General features: G+C 37.5%; 1 protein-coding gene across 1 annotated transcript; it reads right to left on the reverse strand.

The window, feature by feature from the left end:
* Positions 1 to 5,271: 5,271 nt before the first annotated feature.
* LOC117295697 lies at positions 5,272 to 22,601 on the reverse strand. Its single transcript, XM_033778407.1, has 4 exons — positions 21,751 to 22,601; positions 14,090 to 14,162; positions 13,024 to 13,580; positions 5,272 to 6,130 (listed from the first exon to the last, which is right to left on the reverse strand). The coding sequence occupies exons 1-4, from the start codon at positions 22,599 to 22,601 to the stop codon at positions 5,272 to 5,274; spliced, it is 2,340 nt and encodes a 779-aa protein (XP_033634298.1).
* Between the last annotated feature and the right edge of the window lie 3,948 nt (positions 22,602 to 26,549).

Genomic DNA, 26,549 nt, shown 5'->3' on the forward strand with positions numbered 1-26,549 from the left:
GCAAAACTCCTAGAACAAAGTGCGTCGCAAAGTGTGATCCAGACGGTCACGAAACTGTTGAGTATTCCTGGTTTTGTTTTCCTCTTTTTAAATTATTTTCTGTTGTTGTTGTTGGTATTGATGTTGTTGTTGTTGTTGTTGTTGTTGTTGTTGTTGTTGTTGTTGTTGTTGTTGTTGTTGTTGTTGTGTGTACAATTTTTGGTGTATCAGGGCAACCAATTTTTTCAACTTTAAAATAACACAGTACGTACACACATCAAAATATTTACTTACACAAGCTTTGTTGTTCAACAGCGTATGCATTATCTAATAAAACACATTGATCAGCCCGTGTCCTAACTTGCGGATACGGCTTCGGCTACGACTTACGGATACGGCTGGTTCGCCAAACCATTATGCGTTAAAGTGAAGGATATCCTTAACAATATCTTTAGCAAAAGTCGCAGCTAAAGCTGTAGCCGCCAGTTTCTACAATAAAGCCAAATGCAAATTCTATAAAGTACATAATTACAACCCACTGTTTACATGCATAATGTGCGGAGCCACAAGCCTTGATATTAATTATGAACAACTAAAACCATAGTGTAATAACATGGTGTTTCAAATATTCAGTATAATTCAAAAGCGTTAATTTTTCGTAAAAAAATACACAAATTGTGACAAATTTACTCCTTTTGCTAATTATTTATCTGTTGTTCATAATGTAACATGACGGGTTGTGCCTGAGCATGTCAACTACCTTTTCACATTGTGTATTGTGATTACATCATCAAAACAATAAACGAAAACTACATGTGATTTTAGCAATAAATTTACATGAGAACAAAATCACGTCGTCACTGTAAAACCAGTGGAATTTAAAACTTACTCAAAACTCCCAGGTCAGAATTAACCGGAAGTCCGGGTCACAGGGCATGACCCATTCGCTGACCCGGAAACTGGTTTAAAAAAAAGTGGACTCGAATTCTGCGTCAGTTTGAAAGATTTGATAATTTTGACACATACTCCGGTCATACTGACCCAGAAAGGGTCACTACTTTTGACCCGGATATCTGACCCTGAGTTTTTAGAGAGACGGAATAAGTTTTTATTGATTTCGAATTTTAAACATTCATGAACTTTACTTTTCTACACATCTGTAATACCATGGAGTGCTGTTTTTTTTTCCTTTTAAAAGTGCGAGGTTTAAAACATTGTTAATCCAATTGAAATTATAAACAAAATTCCTAAACACTGTCAGCAACTCCAAACCACGTTATAATGAACTTGAACAATTACAAACCGAGGTGGTTTTCAAACTTTTGTTTTGTTTTCTCCTCAGGGCACACAATGGAACGCTGTTATCCCATTGTTGTTCAGATTGTTATTGGGCTTGTTTTTCTTGATTATAACATTTTCCATTCTTGTCTGATTTTTGTTTTATTGCCACACCATATTTGAGTCAAATTAATTAAATTTCAATGTGCAAAATTTTGAATTAAGGGGAGTGGCTTTAATATTCCACTTCTTTTTTTTGTGTAAATTAAAGTAAAATTGTTGTAATTCAGACTTTGTGCTGCAAGAACACTACCGAGTATACACGTTCACACACATCATTATTATACTAGCAGCTCGTTTACAATTGTTCAACATCAATGCATTTTTATCTAAGACACGAATTGAGGGCCGAGTCCAAACTTGCGGCGACAGCATCGGCTACGGTTGGATTGCTCAGCCATTATGCGTTGAAGTTTAAGACTTCCTTAGCAACATAGCCGCCATTTTGGATTAGGCCTAAATGCAACAAAAGTACATAATTTAACTTTAACATTTATAATGTGCGGAGCCACAAGCCTTGGTATCAATTATGAACAACTGAAAGCGTAATGTATTGTTATAGTAATTCATATTAATTCAGTTTCAATCAAAAGTATTAATTTCTGGTCAAGAGATAATAGAAAAGTATGCGGAAAATGTCCCCCATAAATATTTAGCTGTTGTTCATAATGTAACGTCAAGGGTTGTGCCTGAGAGCACGTTTACCACATGTTCACAATGGTGATTACATCATCAAAACACAAAACGAGTATTACATGTGATTTTAGCAATAATTTACATGAGAATAAAAATGACGTCACCGTATACAATACTACAAACTTCCAGGTCAGAACTGACCGGAAGTTCGGGTCACAGGCAATGGCCACACTGGCTGACCTGGATACTGGTTTAAAAACACTCTGAACCTGGAGTTTTTAGAGTGAACCAGCTGTTGGTTTTGTAAGGTTTTAGAAACAGTCTCACGAATAGTTAACTTCAATTCAGAGGGAGATATCTTATTCACAAAAATGGTTCTAGTATGTACATCACAATAAGAAAGCTTTGCAATCATGTGTATTTGACTATACCGTGCGACTGTAACATCTAAATCAATAAGCAGTAAACAATTTACATACCGAACAACTTGGGCCAAAATTACAATAGATGCAGTCAACGGAAATCCATGCCAAGTATACTTCAAATTAGCGAGAAATCTGACATTATGCTAATAGGTATCACGCGGCATTTTAGCCAGTAGCATTTATTCTGCGCTGAGCAGATATTATTCTTGGCAGCCCTATAAAAAAGACTATTTCCGGCCCCTATAATGTCGTGATATTTCGATGTAAACCAACGTTACTTTAAACTTATCTATAAATTAATTACCAAGTGATTGTTTTTAAAGAAAGACTTTAGAAAGTCTGTCTCGTATTATCTGTTGTTCGTAAAAGCCTTAGTAAACTCACTTAGGCCCACACATGGCTGGGAATATTTAATGTAATTTAACAATAATGTCACCATCAAATCAATAATTGTGATATCTGTAATGAATTTACATAAAAGACGCGTCACTTTAAAACAGTAGGCCTACAACTCGATTTTTTTCCATTTTTCTTTCCTTTTTAATAAAAAACCCCCCAAGATTCACCTGCACTTAGCAGATACTTTTCTATGCACCTCTCTTTAAAATTGCCACACATCACAAGAACGCAAAATATATAATCTTTATTACAAAGCAAACACATAACAAAAAAGGCTGATCAAAATTACATACACATCAGTTATTGAAAAATCAAAACCATTAAGGGCAAATAATCAAACAAAATTCTGTCGTCATGAAAAGTGGCACAAAATTCCAACAAACCGCTTTGCCGCTATTTTCATGATGTGTTGTATTTAATCATTGGATGTTCCTCCGTAATATTATAACGCAGGAACAGCATTGGACAACGCCAAGAGCCATAGAGCTATACGTGCAGTGTGTGTTGATGGGGGAATTTAAAACCGCGAGTGTATTAAGTATAGTCTGGTTCCACGCATAGATTTTCGTTGCGTCTTTGTAGTAACGAGATGGGAATCGGATCATTTTAAATAAGGTTCGAAACCGCGGCTTCGGCTCCAGCTTCGGCTCTGGCTAGCTTGGCCCCGCGCCTGAAGCCGAATCCAAAACCGAAGCCGTCGATTCGAACAGGGCCAAAATTGCAACGTGAAAACCTTGCACCGCCGCGATAGGGGCGGGGCGGGGAGGAAAGCGACTATTTCAAGCCCCCAAATGTCGTGATATTTGCATGTAAATCAACACTATTTCAAACTAATTTATAAATTAATTACCAAGTGATTGTTTTATAGAAAGACTATAATAGAAATTTACTCTATTATTATCTGTTGTTCGCAATTATTTGCCTTGGTAAACTCACTTACACATGGCTGGGAACATTAACATTATAAGTAGGCCTTATGGCATTACCAAATCAATTGTAGTATTATAATATTATTATTTTAGGTTGTTTTCTTCATTTTTATACTTTTTTTATTTGTTATTATTATTTTTTTCGTAAAAAGCAAAACAACCAACAAAACCCGGCCAACACAAACCCACAAAAAACACACCACAAAGTATGAAGAATAATATTTGTTTTAAATTTCGAAATGATCGAGGACAAAACTAAATTCTTAACTTTGGTACTATTAAGGTATAATGCTAAAATTACACCAACTTCACAAAGAGTCCTATGGCTAAACATAATCTATTCACAGTAGTATCGATACAAATACCTCATTCCCAAGTACATGTCATTGTGTTTTGAAATTCGTATGCTCATCCAAAACTTAATATTGAACATTTTTGGGTTTTTTCTTGGTAATGAAACAATGGAACCCATAAAGGTTCCTTATTGCAATGTAACCAGTGAGCCTAACCTGTGCACCTTGAGGCACATAGCTGTGGATGATGATTTCATAAATTGTGTGAAACCTCATTTTTAAACTCTCATTCTAAAAAAATGCGCAATAACTTTTTGTATAGAGAAAATCCAATTTTACTTTGCTCAGTGATATTATGACCAAACCACGCATCTGGTTGCTAATGGTAACTAGACTCAAGAGCTTCAGTCCAAAATGGCGCAATGAGCAATAACAATTGGAGGATGATCCACTTTTGCCATAGGGGTGTCGTGAACTATTCTGGTCATTGGTTAACAAGGAAAAACTGTCTACAATAACTTTCTTTGGATGATTGCTTTCTATAAGAAAATAACGAGGACGAACGCAATGAAACCTCATGCTATTAAAAATCAATAAGCCCTAAGGCCGCCTTAAACGCAGACAATTCTGAACTGTACTTATATACAACACTATAATTAAATGCATCAACTAATAATGCAACACCCATACGCATTGTGGGTGATATGTGTGTTTTGTTTCATTGTACACGATACAAGATGTTTTATGTGAGTCTGGATACCAGCTAAAGCTAAAGATACCAGCTAAGCAACAACAAATATTGTGGAATAATTTTTTTCCCACAGGTTTGTTGTTGCTAATGGAATAGAATCCTTACAATGACGTCACACTCTCAAAAACATTATGAAGGGGTACGAACTCTGAATACTGTATTAGCGCGCACATTATGTGCAACCCAAAGCCTGCTTTTATCAGGACGGCGCAGCCCCTTTAACTTAAAAATTTTACAAGAAAAGCTTAATAAGTTGTATATATCTAAATAATATTTCACTTGTAAAACTCCGTAAAAACAATTGATTTTGTGAGCAACAACCCACGTTCCCCTGAAGTATTCCCACACTATTCAGAGCTACGGTTTTTTTTTTACCAATGAAGGAGTCCTACCTTAAATATTGTTTCAGTTGGGCAGACCCGTCCACAGAAGCGATATCAACACCTGAGAGCGCTCAAGGATTCAAACCAACACACTTCTGATTTTGTTGTTATTACGATACATACTCGCAGTTTTATATTTTAGTTAATTTCTCGTAGCTTCATGCTGCATTTCTTCAGTGAATAGTAATTTCCTTTCCATGTTTCCCATTGCAAGCCTTGGTTGGACCCAACAGTGGAATTATTGTAGTACTTACCGTTGAGGTTTGATTTATGACAGCGGTCGTACCACCAGGCGCCTACGTACTTCTGTGCACAGTTTACGTCTTCACTGTTATCATTGTCACGGTCCTTTGTTGAAAAAGGTTTCCCGAAATGTACGAGAAGGGAGTCACCAACTGTTGTTTCACTGATTGATTTGTACGCGGCGTTTAGGGTATACTCTTCACCTGTTATTTTGAAGTCAGAATAATCGACCACAACAGCTTCCCCTTCCCAATCTTCAATTTTGATCCTGAGCTCCCATGTTCCTTGAGGAGAGGCTTCGGTCAGAGCGCGCAGGTTATCATTCCCCAGCCAGAACTCGCCCTTCAGGTCTCCAAACCCTCTCTGATAGTCGGCCCAATTGAGATAGAAATTCACGCTTCCGTCCTGCCGCCTCTGAAACACGATCCAGCCTCCGTCGTTTCCCTCCATGTCGCAGTAGACTTCTAAGCCCTCAGTCAGACTGCTGGGAAAGATGGTGTAGACACCGCTGGAAATATTGCCTCCAGCAGCTTGCAGAAACTCCTTACAAGAAGCAAACTCTGATAAGAGAGTTGTTCCTCTGTCTTCGTCATAGTAGAAGCTTCCTTGGTTGTAAGTGAAGTTTCCAGGGAACTGGGTCTTTGTAGCGGAATTCAACTCACACCGTTTCTCGCTGTCAAAGAAGTTGATAGAGACACAGCGAGGATCTATCATACAGTCTCTCACACATGTCACAGATGACACGGCCTTTGTGCTGTTGAGAACGAAACCTTGCAGAGCCCAAAATTTTGCACCCCAAAAATCAGTTGCTGGTAGAAAGGAGCAAGAATTCTGGCTCAAAACTTCTACAGTTGAGAAAGCTAGAACAACTAAACTTGCACAGAATGAGAAGCAAGATTTACTCTCCATGTCGCCGTATTACTCCCAATATCCAATTCAAGTTGTGTTTGGGCCAGTTGTGTATTCAAAGTGAGTCAATCAAAGAAAGAGCTGTTCAAACTCAGTGCTCATCAACCAACCAAAAAGCTTCCGATTTTATGTCGAAATGGCTTCATATGAATACATATCAGTGAATACACCTCGAACTAAACGATTCAGTTTCAAAAGCTAAAAGAAATATATATATACCAACAAACCCTTTAGCCAATCAGTGAGGGACATGTAAGTAGAAGGATGCGTCTGATGGGGACACACAAAGGAAAATAGTATTGGAACTCGATAAAAACACAAAGGAATGAGGACACACAATATCGATGAAATAATTTAGCTCATACCAATTTAGTAAACACAAATGAAACTGTATTTATTCAGACATTATTAATATTGATATTGTCGAAAACTAACGCCTTCGCATTTAATTAGTTTGAGCATTGAGTCAGATAAAAGCCTTGAAAAGCTATTGTGTCCATTTTATCCTTACAAAAAAATATTCGAGAGCCGATTATTGTTCCAAATGGGAGCTTGTACTTTTGACAATATCGATGAAATAATTTAGCTCATACCACTTTAGTAAACACAAAGGAAACTGTATTTATTCATTATTAATAATGATATTGTCGAAAACTAACGCCTTCGCATTTAATTAGTTTGAGCATTGAGTCAGATAAAAGCCTTGAAAAGCTATTGTGTCCATTTTATCCTTACAAAAAAATATTCGAGAGCCGATATGTTCCCAATGGGAGCTTGTACTTTCATACAAACATTACCGAAAGGGTAAAAAATTGTGCATAAATATTAAGCTATCTTTTAAAAATTGAACTACGATTCCAGTTGTTTACTGCAAGAATCTTGAAAAATTGGTTTTCAGAAACTCGGGCGGTGCAGGGACTAGAGGGTTAAGAGTGTCAAACGTCTTGAGCCATTTTACAAACAAACATATTTTTTTAGATATTGCGAGAAAAATTGTGCGCTACCATGGCTAACGGAAGTTATTATCGTTCAGTGTTGCCTCCCATGACTAAATCAATACATGTGTTGCGTTGCAGAGTCAGCAAAACCAGGAAAGTTTACATGCCGCTATTAATACATTTATCTTCCCCAGTAACGGACCATCAATATTGAACAAAGAGTAACTTTTAGTGTTTAAAACCACCATGCAATTGCAAGTCGAATATGAAGTGAGCTTAGTTTCGTATTATTTTAGTGTTTATAAAACAAGTTATCATTGTAATGATAACGACCCCCTTAACTTGGGGTTACATGTAACGCGTACAGTCAAATATTTGGATGTTACTTTTATCAAGTGAGGAAAACAAATTTCAGTTCTCAACTTATTGAGACAAAAATTCGGTATACGATACTATACACGAACGTTTCTTTTAAAGTTATTAAACGAGCTTAACTGTCTACACAGTCCATCTCAAGACTGTTTAGTTACACATCATTACGAGTAGCATATAAAATAAACTCACCAAATTCAGATGGTGCGCATGAAAAACCAACACGTTACCGTAGCTCCATGTTTACAACGACGGCATCGATCTCGATCTCTAATAATATTATGTCATTGTTTCTCCCGATACTTCTTACACAAACTGATAATAGAAAAATGTATGCTTCTTTTCGACCGAAAAACCGCATCCGGACATTATTCCATGATTTATACATGTACACAATCGGTAGAGTTGCCACATGTCTATACCTGCAACATTGGATCTACAACAAATTTTGCCCGCTGGGTCATGTACCCCTATTGTTGACGAATCGATTAGTGTTCCCCCACTATTTGCTAAAGGATTAAATTTGTCCAGGCCCTTAAACGAAAAGAGTCTATGCTGTGCACAACAAGACCGTAGCTTCCAATGTTGAATGGAACCGACTGTTGAATGCTTGTCGATATTATAAGAAGACAACCTTTTTATTACATACAGTTATTTTCTGTGGTAAAAAATTAATGACTTCGTCTTCATTACGAATGAAAGACACTGTTTGTTGTTTTTTGCTAACACCAGATACATCACTAACTTGCGTCCGATTTAACTCAGTTGAAACTTAATCATCATCATTCACATGAGTGCTTATTAATTATTGTAAAAAAAAAAGTTTGGTTTCAGCGGTTTTTTTGTATGTGATTGTTTTATCACTTTGTTTATATTTTTATCAGTAGTTAGCTTGACGTGCTTCTGACATCTAGGAATTCATTTAAGGAATAATGTGGACACATAAACAAACGCTTAACATTAAACGAAACGTAAGTATAACAAAAACAAACATGTACAAAGACTGCAACATAAAACAAATCAATAAACAAAAATGTGATTTAAATTTAAGAATTTTCAAAAGGCATGTACACAATTTTACAGACAAAAATCATGACAATGGTCTGCTTTAATCTCATTGTTGTTCAGATTGTTTTATTATTGGTCTTTCGCTTGGTTTACTTGATTATACAATTTTCCATTCTTGTCTGATGATTTTTTTTATTGCCAAACCAAATTTAAGTCAAATTAATTTAATTTCAATGTGCAACATTTTAAAATTTGGGGGAGTAACTTTTTACTATTTTGTTACAACAATTTTTGTGTTGTAAATGAAATGCAAACTTGTTGTAAATCAGCCCTTGTGCTGCGAGGACAGTTTTTTTAATAAACCATTTGTATCTATCTATCTTTCAGTTTGTTGTTTTTAGTTTAAAAATAACACTACCGAGTACGTTCACACATCATTATTACCAGCTCGTTTACATGTTCAACATCAATGCATTTTTATCTAAGATACGAATTGAGGGCCGAGTCCAAACTTGCGGCGACGGCTTCGGTTACGGTTGGATCGCTCAGCTATTATGCGTTGAAGTATAGGACTTCCTTAGCAACATAGCCGCCATTTTGGATTAGGCCTAAATGCAACAAAAGTAAATAATTTCATTTAAACATTCATAATGTGCGGAGCCACAAGCCTTGATATCAATTATGAACAACTGAAAGCATAATGTATTGTTATTAATTCATATGAATTCAGTTTCAATCAAAAGTATTAATTTCTGGTCAAGAGATAATAGAAAAATATGCGGAAAATGTCCTCCATAAATATTTATCTGTTGTTTATAATGTAACGTCAAGGGTTGTGCCTGAGAGCACGTTTACCACATTTTCACAATGGTGATTACATCATCAAAACACAAAACGAGTATTACATATGATTTTAGCAATAATTTACATGAGAATAAAAATGACGTCACCGTATACAATACTTAAAACTTCCGGGTCAGAACTGACCGAAAGTTCGGGTCACAGGCAATGGCCACACTGGCTGACCTAGATACTGGTTTAAAAACACTCTGAACCTGGAGTTTTTAGAGTGAACCAGCTGTTGGTTTTGTAAGGTTTTAGAAACAGTCTCACGAATAGTTAACTTCAATTCAGAGGGAGATATCTTGTTCACAAAAATGGTTCAAGTATGTACATCACAATAAGAAAGCTTTCCAATCATGTGTATATGACTATACCGTGCGACTGTAACATCTAAATCAATAAGCAGTAAACAATTTACTACCGAACAACTTGGGCCAAAATTACAAGAGATGCAGTTAACGGAAATCCATGCCAAGTATACTTCAAATTAGCGAGAAATCTGACGTTATGCTAATAGGTATCACGCGGCATTTTAGCCAGTAGCATTTATTCTGCGCTGAGCAGATATTATTCTTGGCAGCCCTATAAAAAAGACTATTTCCGGCCCCTATAATGTCGTGATATTTCGATGTAAACCAACGTTACTTTAAACTTATCTATAAATTAATTACCAAGTGATTGTTTTTAAAGAAAGACTTTAGAAAGTCTGTCTCGTATTATCTGTTGTTCGTAAAAGCCTTAGTAAACTCACTTAGGCCCACACATGGCTGGGAACATTTAATGTAATTTAACAATAATGTCACCATCAAATCAATAATTATGATATCTGTAATGAATTTACATAAAAGACGCGTCACTTTAAAACAGTAGGCCTACAACTCGATTTTTTTTCTCCATTTTTCTTTCCTTTTTAATAAAAAAAAACCAAGATTCACCTGCACTTACCTCTCTTTAAAATTGCCACACATCACAAGAACGCAAAATATATAATCTTTATTACAAAGCAAACACATAACAAAAAAGGCTGATCAAAATTACATACACATCAGTTATTGAAAAAATCAAAACCATTAAGGACAAAATAATCAAACAAAAGTCTGTCGTCATAAAAAGTGGCACAAAATTGCAACAAACCGCTTTGCCGCTATTTTTTCATGATGTGTTGTATTTAATCATTGGATGTTCCTCCGTAATATTATAACGCAGGAACAGCATTGGACAACGCCAAGAGCCATAGAGCTATACGCGCAGTGTGTGTTGATGGGGGAATTTAAAACCGCGAGTGTATTAAGTATAGTCTGGTTCCACGCATAGATTTTCGTTGCGTCTTTGTAGTAACGAGATGGGAATCAGATCATTTCAAATAAGGTTCGAAACCGCGGCTTCGGCTCCAGCTTCGGCTCTGGCTAGCTTGGCCCCGCGCCTGAAGCCGAATCCAAAGCCGAAGCCGTCGATTCGAAAGGGTCAAAATTGCAACGTGAAAACCTTGCACCGCCGCGATAGGGGCGGGGCGGGGAGGAAAGCGACTATTTCAAGCCCCCAAATGTCGTGATATTTGCATGTAAATCAACACTATTTCAAACTAATTTATAAATTAATTACACAGTAGTTGTTTTATAGAAAGACAATAATAGAACTTTACTCTATTATTATCTGTTGTTCGCAATTAATTGCCTTGGTAAACTCACTTACACATGGCTGGGAACATTTACATTATAAGTAGGCCTAATGACATTATCAAATCAATTGTAGTATTATAATATTATTATTTTAGTTTTTTTCTTTTTTTTGTTTTGTAAAAAGCAAAACAACCAACAAAACCCGGCCAACACAAACCCACAAAAAACACACCACAAAGTATGAAGAATAATATTTGTTTTAAATTTCGAAAAGATCGAAGACAAAACTAAATTCTAAACTTTGGTACTATTAAGGTATCAACTTCACAAAGAGTCCTAAGGCTAAACATAATCTATTCACAGTAGTATCGATACAAATACCTCATTCCCAAGTACATGTCATTGTGTTTTGAAATTCGTATGCTCATCCAAAACTTAATATTGAACATTTTTGGGTTTTTTCTTGGTAATGAAACAAAGGAACCCAACAAGGTTCCTTATTGCAATGTAACCAGTGAGCCTAACCTGTGCACCTTGAGGCACATAGCTGTGGATGATGATTTCATAAATTGTGTGAAACCTCTTTTTTAAACTCTCATTCTAAAAAAAATGCGCAATAACTTTTTGTATAGAGAAAATCCAATTTCACTTTGCTCAATGATATTATGACCAAACCACGCATCTGGTTGCTAATGGTAGCTAGACTCAAGAGCTTCAGTCCAAAATGGCGCAATGAGCAATAACAATTGGAGGATGATCCACTTTTGCCATAGGGGTGTCGTGAACTATTCTGGTCATTGGTTAACAAGGAAAAACTGTCTACAATAACTTTCTTTGGATGATTGTTTTCTATAAGAAAATAACGAGGACGAACGCAATGAAACCTCATGCTATTAAAAATCAATAAGCCCTAAGGCCGCCTTAAACGCAGACAATTCTGAACTGTACTTACAACACTATAATTAAATGCATCAACTAATTATGCAACACCCATACGCGTTGTGGGTGATATGTGTGTGTTTTGTTTCATTGTACACGATACAAGATGTTTTATGTGAGTCTGGATACCAGCTAAAGCTAAAGATACCAGCTAGGCAACAAAAAATATTGTGGAATAATTTTTCTCCACAGATTTGTGATTGCTAATGGAATAGAATCCTTACAATGACGTCACACTCTCAAAAACATTATGAAGGGGTACGAACTCTGAATACTGTATTAGCGCGCACATTATGTGCAACCCAAAGCCTGCTTTTATCAGGACGGCGCAGCCCCTTTAACTTTAAACTTTTACAAGAAAAGCTTAATAAGTTGTATATATCTAAATAATATTTCACTTGTAAAACTCCGTAAAAACAATTATTTTTGTGAGCAACAACCCACGTTCCCCTGAAGTATTCCCACACTATTCAGAGCTACGGTTTTTTTTTTACCAATGAAGGAGTCCTACCTTAAATATTATTTCAGTTGGGCAGACCCATTCACAGAAGCGATATCAACACCTGAGAGCGCTCAAGGATTCAAACCAACACAGTTCTGATTTTGTTGTTATTACGATACATAATCGCAGTTTTATATTTTAGTTAATTTCTCGTAGCTTCATGCTGCATTTCTTCAATGAATAGTAATTTCCTTTCCATGTTTCCCATTGCAGTCCTTGGTTGTTTTTAACATTCTGATTATTGTAGTACTCCCCGTTGAGGTTTGATGCATGACAGCGGTAGTACCACCAGGCGCCTACGTACTTCTGTGCACAGTTTACGTCTTCACCGTTATCATTGTCACGGTCCTTTGTTGAAAAAGGTTTCCCGAAATGTACGAGAAGGGAGTCACCAACTGTTGTTTCACTGATTGATTTGTACGCTGCGTTCAGGGTATACTTTTCACCTGTTATTTTGAAGTCAGAATAATCGACCCAAACAGCTTCCCCTTCTCAATCTTCAATTTTGATCCTGAGCTCCCATGTTCCTTGAGAAGAGGCTTCGGTCAAAGCGCGCAGGTTATCATTCCCCAGCCAGAACTCACCCTTCAGGTCTCCAAACCCTCTCTGATAGTCGGCCCAATTAAGATAGAAATCCACGCTTCCGTCCTGCCGCCTCTGAAACACGATCCAGCCCCCGTCGTTTCCCTCCATGTCGCAGTAGACTTCTAAGCCCTCAGTCAGACTGCTGGGAAAGATGGTGTAGACTCCGCTGGAAATATTGCCTCCAGCAGCTTGCAGTAGCTCCTTACAAGAAGCAAACTCTGATAAGAGAGTTGTTCCTCTGTCTTCGTCATAGTAGAAGCTTCGTTGGTTGTAAGTGAAGCTTCCAGGGAACTGGGTCTTTGTAGCAGAATTCAACTCACACCGTTTCTCGCTGTCAAAATAGTTGATAGAGACACAGCGAGGATCTATCATACAGTCTCTCACACATGTCACAGATGACACGGCCTTTGTGCTGCTGAGAACGAAACCTTGCAGAGCCCGATATTTTGCACCAAAAAAATCAGTTGTTGGTTGAAAGGAGCAAGAATTCTGATTGGATAAAGTAATAAACACTACACAGAATGAGAACAAAGCTTTGCTATCCATCTCGTCTTTCGTCCAATTCAAATAGTGTTTGGATTTAAGTTCCTTTGCGTATTATAGGGAGATGTATTGTAAACTGCTTATTATACCATCCACTACCGTGTGAATACGAAGAGCGGTTAAAATGACCGACACGTTTCGTCCACGGCACGCAGGCTTCTAAGCTTTGTAATGAAGCTGCAAAAAACCCCAAAGCTGATAAAATTAGAAACCAATTAAACTCGGCCAATTAAACCTGTCGAGCTACAGACCCTTTGTAAGCATTGGCTTTGAGATTATTGTAATTAAGTTGCCATTGTTAAAATCCCATGACAGCTTTGTTCCTTATAATAAAACTAATTTCACTTGGTATCGTTTCATGGCGCGTTGGTAACCAACCCATTTTACGCTCGGTGCACATGATGATTATTTCCCCCCGGTAAATGGCCCATTTATTTCATTCTTTGCAAACCAACCTGAACGCACCAAGCTAAGTCAGCAGTCACAAGACCCATCTCTGCTGCTGCAGGTTTGTTCCCATTAGAAGCACTAGAGTACCAGTATACAAGAACACTCAGGTCATGATTGGATTCGAACCCCCACCCTATGACAACGAGTCAAGATAGGCCTACGTGAAGTGAGAGCTAGTAAATGTGTCTCTATTAAAGGCAGTGGACACTATTGATAATTACTCAAAATAATTGTTGGCATAAACAATTATTTGGTAACGAATAATGGAGAGCTGTTGATAGTATAAACATTGTGAGAAACGGCTCCCTCTGCAGTAACGTAGTTTTCGGAAAAGAAGTAATTTTCCACGAATTTGATTTCGAGACCTCAGAGTTAGATTTTGAGGTCTCAAAATCAAGCATCTGAAAGCACATAACTTCGTGTGACAAGGGTACTTTTTTCTTTTGATATTATCTCGCAACTTCGACGACCAATTGAGCTCAAATTTTCACAGGTTTGATATTTTATGCATAATAATGTTGAGATACACCAAGTGAGTAGACTGGTCTTTGACAATAGTGCCCACTGTCCAGTGTCTTTAAACACCAAATACTGCCGCCAACGTCTATAAAACGAGATTATTGTCTTTTCGAACTAATGGCCTCATCAACCAGGATTCAGGCTTTGGCTCATCATCACTCTGCGCACATTATGAAGCTGCTTTATTTGAACCCCAGTTTGAATAAAATCAAACGTCAAAAGTAAAAGCCCTGACTCAATGGCGGATGTGGCTGTTGCTAAGGTCAGCCTATACTCAACGCATAACGTGGTGATTTAGCCAGAGTCACAGCCACAAATTCGGAAGCGGCTGGGCCCAATTTCAAAAAGCCTGTAAAGTAAACGTCCTAAGCACAACATCATTCTTGCTAAGCATAAACTGGTTACCAGCCAACATTTTTACATTGTTGCAACTGGTGCCCCAATAATTTTTGGGGCTGCGAAGAAATGCTAAGCGGTTTTTTCTGCTAATTAGCTTTATAAAATTAAGCCCTGCTGCTTCAGCACGAAATAACAAATTTCTGCTTAGCAGATAAAGTTGGATACCAGTCGCAGATTGTACACGTGACATGGCTGTTTGGCTGCTGTAACCAAATTCTGGTAAGCATAATTACGTTGTGCTTATAGCTTCCTGTTGTGCTTTTATAAGCAGCTCCATGAAATTGGGTCCAGTAGTGGAACAGAAAGGGATGAGGGAATCGTGCGATAAACTTACAGGCGTGGAATTTGGCACACAGTCAGAATGGGCATTATGCCATATATACAGTCTTGTGGAATAAAGAAAACAAAGGATACACAGATGTTTAGGTTTCCTGATCTACTGACGCATTTATTTTTTAATAATTCCAAGGAAATTTATGTTTTTGAAACGAAATGATCATGTCATTACGATTTTCGATATAAATTAACCGCACATGTAAATTATTCATACTGTAAGCAATTTGCTATTTATTTAGTGATATTCCGTATTCAACAGTATTATGTTTGTTTTTAATATTTGCAGGATTAAACCAACACAAATTAACTTGTGATTAAGTTGTTTGCCAAATAAAAGAAAGCAAAACTCCTAGAACAAAGTGCGTCACAAAGTGTGATCCAGACGGTCACGAAACTGTTGAGTAATCCTGGTTTTGTTTTCCTCTTTTTTAATTATTTTCTGTTGTTGATGTTGGTGATGCTGCTGCTGCTGCTGCTGCTGCTGCTGCTGCTGCTGCTGTTGTTGTTTGTACAATTTGTGGTGTATCAGGGCAACCAATTTTTTCAACTTTAAAATAACACAGTACGTGCACACACCAAAATATTTCCTTATACAACCTTTGTTGTTCAACAGCGTATGCATTCTCTAATAAAACACATTGATCAGCCCGTGTCCTAACTTGCGGATACGGCTTCGGCTACGACTTACGGCTACGGCTGGTTCGCCAAGCCATTATGCGTTGAAGTGAAGGATATCCTTTACAATATCCTTAGCAAAATTCGTAGCTAAAGCTGTAGCCGCCAGTTTATACAATAAAGCCTAATGCAAATTCTATAAAGTACATAATTACAACCCACTGTTTACATGCATAATGTGCGGAGCCACAAGCCTTGATATTAATTATGAACAACTAAAGCCATAGTGTAATAACATGGTGTTTCAAAGATTCAGTATAATTCAAAAGCGTAAATTTTTCGTTAAAAAATACACAAATTGTGACAAATTTACTCCTTTTGCTAATTATTTATCTGTTGTTCATAATGTAACGTGACGGGTTGTGCCTGAGCATGTCAACTACCTTTTCACATTGTGTATTGTGATTACATCATCAAAACAATAAACGAAATCTACATGTGATTTTAGCAATAAATTTACATGAGAACAAAATCACGTCGTCACTGTAAAACCAGTGGAATTTATAACTTACTAAAAATTCCCAGGTCAGAATTAACCGGAAGTCCGGGTCACAGGGCATGACCCATTCGCTGACCCCGGAAACTGGTTTTAAAAAAGTGGACTCGAATTCTGCGTCAGTTTGAAAGATTTGATAATATTGACACATACTCCGGTCATACTGACCCAGAAAGGGTCACTACTTTTGACCCGGATATCTGACCCTGAGTTTTTAGAGAGACGGAGTAAGTTTTTCTTGATTTCGAATTTTAAACATTCATGAACTTTACTTTTCTACACATCTGTATACCATGGAGTGCTGTTTTTACCTTTTAAAAGTGCGAGGTTTAAAACATTGTTAATCCAATTGAAATTATAAACAAACTTCCTAAACACTGTCAGCAACTCCAAACCCCTATATAATAAACTTGAACAAATTAACCGAGGTGGTTTTCGTACTTTTGTTTTGTTTTCTCCTCAGGGCACACAATGGTCTGCTGTTATCCCATTGTTGTTCAGATTGTTATTGGGCGTGTTTTTCTTGATTATAACATTTCCATTCTTGTCTGATTTTTGTTTTATTGCCACACCATATTTGAGTCAAATTAATTAAATTTCAATGTGCAACATTTTTAATTTAGGGGAGTGGCTTTAATATTCCACTTTTTTTTTTTTGTAAATTAAAGTAAAATTGTTGTAATTCAGACTTTGTGCTGCGAGGACAGTTTTCTTATCTATCTTTCTTTCATTTTGTTGTTTTTAGTTTAAAAAGAACACTACCGAGTATACACGTTCACATATCATTATTATACTACCAGCTAGTTTACATGTTCAACATCAATGCATTTTTATCTAAGACACGAATTGAGGGCCGAGTCCAAACTTGCGGCGACGGCTTCGGCTACGGCTGGATCGCTCAGCCATTATGCGTTGAAGTATAAGACTTCCTTAGCAACATAGCCGCCATTTTGGATTAGGCCTAAATGCAACAAAAGTACATAATTTTACTTTAACATTTATAATGTGCGGAGCCACAAGCCTTGGTATCAATTATGAACAACTGAAAGCATTATGTATTGTTATAGTAATTCATATTAATTCAGTTTCAATCAAAAGTATTAATTTCTGGTCAAGAGATAATAGAAAAATATGCGGAAAATGTCCCCCATAAACATTTATCTGTTGTTTATAATGTAACGTCAAGGGTTGTGCCTGAGAGCACGTTTACCACATTTTCACAATGGTGATTACATCATCAAAACACAAAACGAGTATTACATGTGATTTTAGCAATAATTTACATGAGAATAAAAATGACGTCACCGTATACAATACTAAAAACTTCCGGGTCAGAACTGACCGGAAGTTCGGGTCACAGGCAATGGCCACACTGGCTGACCTGGATACTGGTTTAAAAACACTCTGAACCTGGAGTTTTTAGAGTGAACCAGCTGTTGGTTTTGTAAGGTTTTAGAAACAGTCTCACGAATAGTTAACTTCAATTCAGAGGGAGATATCTTGTTCACAAAAATGGTTCTAGTATGTACATCACAATAAGAAAGCTTTGCAATCATGTGTATTTGACTATACCGTGCGACTGTAACATCTAAATCAATAAGCAGTAAACAATTTACTACCGAACAACTTGGGCCAAAATTACAATAGATGCAGTCAACGGAAATCCATGCCAAGTATACTTCAAATTAGCGAGAAATCTGACATTCTGCTAATAGGTATCACGCGGCATTTTAGCCAGTAGCATTTATTCTGCGCTGAGCAGATATTATTCTTGGCAGCCCTAAAAAAACTATTTCCGGCCCCTGTAATGTCGTGATATTTCGATGTAAACCAACGTTACTTCAAACTTATTTATAAATTAATTACCAAGTGAATGTTTTTAAAGAAAGACTTTAGAAAGTCTGTCTCGTATTATCTGTTGTTCGTAAAAGCCTTAGTAAACTCACTTAGGCCCACACATGGCTGGGAATATTTAATGTAATTTAACAATAATGTCACCATCAAATCAATAATTGTGATATCTGTAATGAATTTACATAAAAGACGCGTCACTTTAAAACAGTAGGCCTACAACTCGATTTTTTCTCCATTTTTCTTTCCTTTTTAATAAAAAAAACCCAAGATTCACCTGCACTTAGCAGATACTTTTCTAGGCACCTCTCTTTAAAATTGCCACACATCACAAGAACGCAAAATATATAATCTTTATTACAAAGCAAACACATAACAAAAAAGGCTGATCAAAATTACATACACATCAGTTATTGAAAAAATCAAAACCATTGAGGGCAAATAATCAAACAACAGTCTGTCGTCATAAAAAGTGGCACAAAATTCCAACAAACCGCTTTGCCGCTATTTTTCATGATGTGTTGTATTTAATCATTGGATGTTCTCCGTAGTATTATAACGCAGGAACAGCATTGGACAACGCCAAGAGCCTCAGAGCTATACGCGCAGTGTGTGTTGGATGGGGGAATTTAAAACCGCGAGTGTATTAAGTATAGTCTGGTTCCACGCATAGATTTTCGTTGCGTCTTTGTAGTAACGAGATGGGAATCGGATCATTTCAAATAAGGTTCGAAACCGCGGCTTCGGCTCCAGCTTCGGCTCTGGCTAGCTTGGCCCCGCGCCTGAAGCCGATCATCCAAAGCCGAAGCCGTCGATTCGAAAAGGGCCAAAATTGCAACGTGAAAACCTTGCACCGCCGCCGCGATAGGGGCAGGGCGGGGAGGAAAGCGACTATTTCAAGCCCCCAAATGTCGTGATATTTGCATGTAAATCAACACTGTTTCAAACTAATTTATAAATTAATTACACAGTGATTGTTTTATAGAAAGACTATAATAGAAATTTACTCTATTATTATCTGTTGTTCGCAATTAATTGCCTTAGTAAACTCACTTACACATGAGTTGGAACATTAACATTATAAGTAGGCCTAATGACATTATCAAATCAATTGTAGTATTATAATATTATTATTATTATTTTTTTCTTCATTTCTATACTTTTTTTATTTGTTATTATTATTATTTTTTTTTAAAAGCAAAACAACCAACAAAACCCGGCCAACACAAACCCACAAAAAACACACCACAAAGTATGAAGAATAATATTTGTTTTAAATTTCGAAATGATCGAGGACAAAACTAAATTCTAAACTTTGGTACTATATTAAGGTATCAACTTCACAAAGAGTCCTAAAGCTAAACATAATCTATTCACAGTAGTATCGATACAAATACCTCATTCCCAAGTACATGTCATTGTGTTTTGAAATTCGTATGATCATCCAAAACTTAGTATTGAACATTTTTGGTTTTTTCTTGGTAATGAAACAAAGGAGCCCAAAAAGGTTCCTTATCGCAATTAACCAGTGAGCCTAACCTGTGCACCTTGAGGCACATAGCTGTGGATGATGATTTCATAAATTGTGTGAAACCTCTTTTTTAAACTCTCATTCTAAAAAAATGCGCAATAATTTTTTGTAAAGAGAAAATCCAATTTCACTTTGCTCAATGATATTATGACCAAACCACGCATCTGGTTGCTAATGGTAACTAGACTCAAGAGCTTCAGTCCAAAATGGCGCAATGAGCAATAACAATTGGAGGATGATCCACTTTTGCCATAGGGGTGTCGTGAACTATTCTGGTCATTGGTTAACAAGGAAAAACTGTCTACAATAACTTTCTTTGGATGATTGTTTTCTATCAGAAAATAACGAGGACGAACGCAATGAAACCTCATGCTATTAAAAATCAATAAGCCCTAAGGCTGCCTAAAACGCAGAAAATTCTGAACTGTACTTACAACACAATAGTTAAATGCATCAACTAATAAGGCAACACCCATACGCATTGTTGGCGATCTGGGCGTTTTGTTTCATTGTACACGATACTAGATTGTTATTGTGAGTCTGGATATCAGCCAATGATGTGGTACCAGCTAACCAACATCTGTGAGCAAGTTCGATCAGGGTACAATCGTCGACTACTGGGCCCAATTTCATGGCTCTGCTTACCACCGAATTCTGTGCTCACGAGCACGATTCTCCGCTTGACATGCCAGCGCCGAACTTCTGTGCTAGCCTTGTAAGGGACTTAGAATGCCTAGTAACGCGGAGTACGCACGCGCAGAAGCCAAATTTCGCCGCTAACCCGTGAAATACGCTTTCCGTAAGCACAAAATTCCCTGCTTTCGTAAGCGTCGATTCTATGCTTATGGTAAGCAGAGCCATGAAATTGGGCCCAGGTTATGACTTACGATAAAAGTGCGAACGACTCTAGTCGTTTTCCATAGCGACCGTTTGTGAAAAAGATGGCCGTGAACCATAGCTCGTTGCCGTGAACACATAAAAAGTCCATACTCGCTTCTTTTCAGATATTTTAAGAACAACTGGTCCTCTCTGTCTGCAGCACACTATGATAGGACAAATTGCTATTGGTAACCAACGATGCGACCAACCTCGACCAGCCTCGAGTGGAAGGTTGCGAATAGTCGACTAGACTGGTCCAACTATCGCGGGTTCGATCAGAGTTAGTCGAACTATGGTTCACTATGGTCTTTGATCGAACTGGCTCTTTTTGGAACAATTTTTCTCCACAGGTATGTGGCTGCTAATGAAACAGACTCCTTACAATGACGTCACACTCTCAAAAAGCATTATGAAGGGGGTATGTTGTGAACGCTATACTGTATACACGCGCATTTGTGCAATCACAAGCCAGCTTTTAGCGTGACAACAAAAGCTTATTACGTTATATACGCTCAAATTTATTATTATTATGTTAATTAAACTCTCTAAAACTTGGTCTTAACAGATTCGTTGGATTTATTTTGATTTAAAGGTCAGCAAGTTATTTTTATTTTTGATATTACATAAAGTATAGTTCACATGATTCACGTTCCCTTGAAGCATTTCCCGCACTATTCACATATACGATTTTTACATATGAAGGAATCCTACCTTGAATAGGGTTCCACTGGGCAGAGCCATCCACAGAAGCGATATCAACATCTGACAGCGCTCAAGGATTCAAACCAAAACAGTTTGATTTTATTGTTATTCAAGATACATAGTCACAGTCTTAGTTAATTTCTCGTATCTTCATGCTGCATTTCTTCAGTGAATAGTTATTTCCTTTCCAGGTTTCCCATTGCAGGCCTTTGTTAAAATCAACACGCTGGTTATCGTAGTAGTAACCGTTGAGGTTTGATGTATGGCACTCGTCGTACCACCAGGCACCTTTGTTCCACTGTGCACAGTTATAATTGTCACGGTCCTTGGTTGAAAAGGGTTTCCCAGTATGTCTACGAAGGGAATCACCAACTTTTGTTTCGCTGATTGATTTGTACGCAGCGTTCAAAGTATACTTTTCACCTGTTATTTTGAAGTCAGAATAATCGACCCAAACAGCTTCCCCTTCCCAATCTTCCATATTGATCCTGAGCTCCCAAGTTCCTTGGGGAGAGGCTTCGGTAAGAGCGCGCAGGTTATCATTCCCCAGCCAGAACTCGCCCTTCAAATCTCCAAACCCTCTCTGATAGTCGGCCCAATTGAGATAGAAATCCACGCTTCCGTCCTGCCGCCTCTGAAAAACGATCCAGCCTCCGTAGTTTCCCTCCATGTCGCAGTAGACTTCTAAGCCCTCAGTCAGACTGCTGGGAAAGATGGTGTAGACTCCGCTGGAAATATTGCCTCCAGCAGCTTGCAGAAGCTCCTTACAAGAAGCAAACTCTGATAAGAGAGTTGTTCCTCTGTCTTCGTCATAGTAGAAGCTTCCTTGGTTGTAAGTGAAGCTTCCAGGGAACTGGGTCTTTGTAGCGGAATTCAACTCACACCGTTTCTCGCTGTCAAAGTAGTTGATAGAGACACAGCGAGGATCTATCATACAGTCTCTCACACATGTCACAGATGACACGGCCTTTGTGCTATTGAGAACGAAACCTTGCAGAGCCCAAAATTTTGCACCCCAAAAATCAGTTGTTGGTTGAAAGGAGCAAGAATTCTGGCTCAAAACTTCTCCAGTTGAGAAAGCTAGAACAACTAAACTTGCACAGAATGAGAAGCAAGATTTACTCTCCATGTCGCCTTATTACTCCCAATATCCAATTCAAGTTGTGTTTGGGCCAGTTGTGTATTCAAAGTGAGTCAATCAAAGAAAGAGATGTTCAAACTCAGTGCTCATCAACCAACCAAAAAGCTTCCGATTTTATGTCGAAATGGCTTCATATGAAAACATATCAGTGAATACACCTCGAACTAAACGATTCAGTTTCAAAAGCTAAAAGAAATATATATATACCAACAAACCCTTCAGCCAATCAGTGAGGGACATGTAAGTAGAAGGATGCGTCTGATGGGGACACACAAAGGAAAATAGTATTGGAAAATATTCCTTTGTGTGTCCCCAAAATCTTAATCCCTTTCCTTTGTGTGTCCCCACAATTTTAATCCCTTTCCCTTGCGTGTCCTCATTAAATATTCCATTCATTCCTTTGTGTTTTTATCGATTTCCAATACTATTTTCCTTTGTGTGTCCCCATCAGACGCATCCTTCTACTAAACCTGTCGAGCTACAGACCCTTTGTAAGCATTGGCTTTGAGATTATTGTAATTAAGTTGACATTGTTAAAATCCCATGACAGCTTTGTTCCTTATAATAAAACTAATTTCACTTGGTATCGTTTTATGGCGCGTTGGTAACCAACTCATTTTACGCTCGGTGCACATGATGATTATTTCCCCCCGGTAAATGGCCCATTTATTTCATTCTTTGCAAACCAACCTGATCGCACCAAGCTAAGTCAGCAGTCACAAGACCCATCTCTGCTGCTGCAGGTTTGTTCCCATTGGAAGCACTAGAGTACTAGTATACAAGAACACACAGGTCATGATTGGATTCGAACCCCCACCCTATGACAACGAGTCAAGTATAGGCCTACGTGAAGTGAGAGCTAGTAAATGTGTCTCTGTTAAAGGCAGTGGACACTATTGATAATTACTCAAAATAATTGTTGGCATAAACAATTATTTGGTAACGAATACATGTAATGGAGAGCTGTTGATAGTATAAACATTGTGAGAAACGGCTCCCTCTGAAGTAACGTAGTTTTCGAAAAAGAAGTAGTTTTCCAGGAATTTGATTTCGAGACCTCAGAGTTAGATTTTGAGGTCTCAAACTCAAGCATCTGAAAGCACATAACTTCGTGTGACAAGGGTATTTTTTTCTTTTATTATTATCTCGCAACTTCGACGACCAATTGAGCTCAAATTTTCACAGGTTTGATATTTTATGCATAATAATGTTGAGATACACCAAGTGAATAAAGTCCACTGTCCAGTGTCTTTAAACACCAAATACTGCCGCCAACGTCTATAAAACGAGATTATTGTCTTTTCGAACTAATGGCCTCATCAACCAGGATTCAGGCTTCGGCTCATCATCACTCTGCGCACATTATGAAGCTGCTTTATTTGAACCCAAGTTTGAATAAAATCAAACGTCAAAAGTAAAAGCCCTGACTCAATGGCGGATGTGGCTGTTGCTAAGGTCAGCCTATACTCAACGCATAACGTGGTGATTTAGCCAGAGTCACAGCCACAAATTCGGAAGCGGCTGTGAGCTGTCTGATTGGAAACGACCGGGCCCAATTTCAAAAAGCCTGTAAGCATATAAACGTGCTAAGCACAACATCATTCTTGCTAAGCATAAACTGGCTACCAGCTAACATTTTTACATTGTTGCAACTGGTGCCCCAATAATTTTGGGGGCTGCGAAGAAATGCTAAGCGTTTTTTTCTGCTCATTAGCTTTCTGAAATTAAGCCCTGCTGCTTCAGCACGAAATAACAAATTTCTGCTTAGCAGATAATGTTGGATACCTGTCACAGATTGTACACGTGACATGGCTGTTTGGCTGCTGTAACAAAATTCTGGTAAGCATAATTACGTTGTGCTTAGCTTCCTGTTGTGCTTTTATAAGCAGCTCCATGAAATTGGGTCCAGTAGTGGAATAGAAAGGGATGAGGGAATCGTGCGATAAACTTACAGGCGTGGAATTTGGCACACAGTCAGAATGGGCATTATGCCATAATATACAGTCTTGTGGAATAAAGAAAACAAAGGATACACAGATGTTTAGGTTTCCTGATCTACTGACGCATTTATTTTTTAATAATTCCAAGGAAATTTATGTTTTTGAAACGAAATGATCATGTCAAAGGTTACGATTTTCGATATAAATTAACCGCACATGTAAATTATTCATACTGTAAGCAATTTGCTATTTATTTAGTGATTTTCCGTATTCAACAGTATTATGTTTGTTTTTAATATTTGCAGGATTAAACCAACACAAATTAACATGTGATTAAGTTGTTTGCCAAATAAAAGAAAGCAAAACTCCTTGAACAAAGTGCGTCGCAAAGTGTGATCCAGACGGTCACGAAACTGTTGAGTATTTCTGGTTTTGTTTTCCTCTTTTTTAATTATTTTCTGTTGTTGCTGCTGCTGCTGCTGCTGCTGCTGCTGCTGCTGCTGCTGCTGCTGTAGTACAATTTTTGGTGTATCAGGGCAACCAATTTTTGCAACTTTAAAATAACACAGTACGTGCACACACCAAAATATTTACTTACACAAGCTTTGTTGTTCAACAGCGTATGCATTATCTAATAAAACACATTGATCAGCCCGTGTCCTAACTTGCGGATACGGCTTCGGCTACGACTTACGGCTACGGCTGGTTCGCCAAACCATTATGCGTTGAAGTGAAGGATATCCTTAACAATATCCTTAGCAAAATTCGTAGCTAAAGCTGTAGCCGCCAGTTTCTACAATAAAGCCTAATGCAAATTCTATAAAGTACATAATTACAACCCACTGTTTACATGCATAATGTGCGGAGCCACAAGCCTTGATGTTAATTATGAACACCTAAAACCATAGTGTAATAACATGGTGTTTCAAAGATTCAGTATAATTAAAATGCGTTCCTTTTTCGTTAAAAAATATACAAACTGTGACAAATTTACTCCTTTGGCAAATTATTTATCTGTTATTCATAATGTAACATGACGGGTTGTGCCTGAGCATGTTAACTACCTTTTCACATTGTATATTGTGATTACATCATTAAAACAATAAACGAATACTACTTGTGATTTTAGCAATAAATTTACATGAGAACAAAATCACGTCGTCACTGTAAAACCAGTGGAATTTATAACTTACTAAAAACTCCCAGGTCAGAATTAACCGGAAGTCCGGGTCACAGGGCATGACCCATTCGCTGACCCCGGAAACTGGTTTTAAAAAAGTGGACTCGAATTCTGCGTCATTTTGAAAGATTTGATAATATTGACACATACTCCGGTCATACTGACCCAGAAAGGGTCACTACTTTTGACCCGGATATCTGACCCTGAGTTTTTAGAGAGACGGAATAAGTTTTTCTTGATTTCGAATTTTAAACATTCACGAACTTTACTTTTCTACACATCTGTATACCATGGAGTGCTGTTTTTTTCCTTTTAAAAGTGCGAGGTTTAAAACATTGTTAATCCAATTGAAATTATAAACAAACTTCCTAAACACTGTCAGCAACTCCAAACCCCTATATAATAAACTTGCACAATTACAAATTAACCGAGGTGGTTTTCGAACTTTTGTTTTGTTTTCTCCTCAGGTCACACAATGGAACGCTGTTATCCCATTGTTGTTCAGATTGTTATTGGGCTTGTTTTTCTTGATTATAACATTTTCCATTCTTGTCTGATTTTTGTTTTATTGCCACACCATATTTGAGTCAAATTAATTAAATTTCAATGTGCAACATTTTTAATTTAGGGGAGTGGCTTTAATATTCCACTTTTTTTATTTTTTGTAAATTAAAGTAAAATTGTTGTAATTCAGACTTTGTGCTGCGAGGACAGTTTTCTTATCTATCTTTCTTTCATTTTGTTGTTTTTAGTTTAAATATAAATGTCGTGATATTTCGATGTAAACCAACGTTACTTCAAACTTATCTATAAATT

Source organism: Asterias rubens, chromosome 10 (genome assembly GCF_902459465.1).
Source record: "Asterias rubens chromosome 10, eAstRub1.3, whole genome shotgun sequence".
Taxonomy (NCBI): domain Eukaryota; kingdom Metazoa; phylum Echinodermata; class Asteroidea; order Forcipulatida; family Asteriidae; genus Asterias; species Asterias rubens.

Excerpts from the sequence above, each read along its gene's own strand:
- LOC117295697 (XM_033778407.1), bottom strand. The coding sequence starts at position 22,601 with ATGGAGAGTAAATCTTGCTTCTCATTCTGTGCAAGTTTAGTTGTTCTA. Across the intron at positions 13,581-14,089 it reads ACTTAGCTTGGTGCGTTCAG|AATTCTTGCTCCTTTCAACC; the intron begins GTTGGTTTGCAA and ends TTATCCAATCAG. Across the intron at positions 6,131-13,023 it reads TCTTCTCAAGGAACATGGGA|CACAAAGGCCGTGTCATCTG; the intron begins GCTCAGGATCAA and ends CGTTCTCAACAG.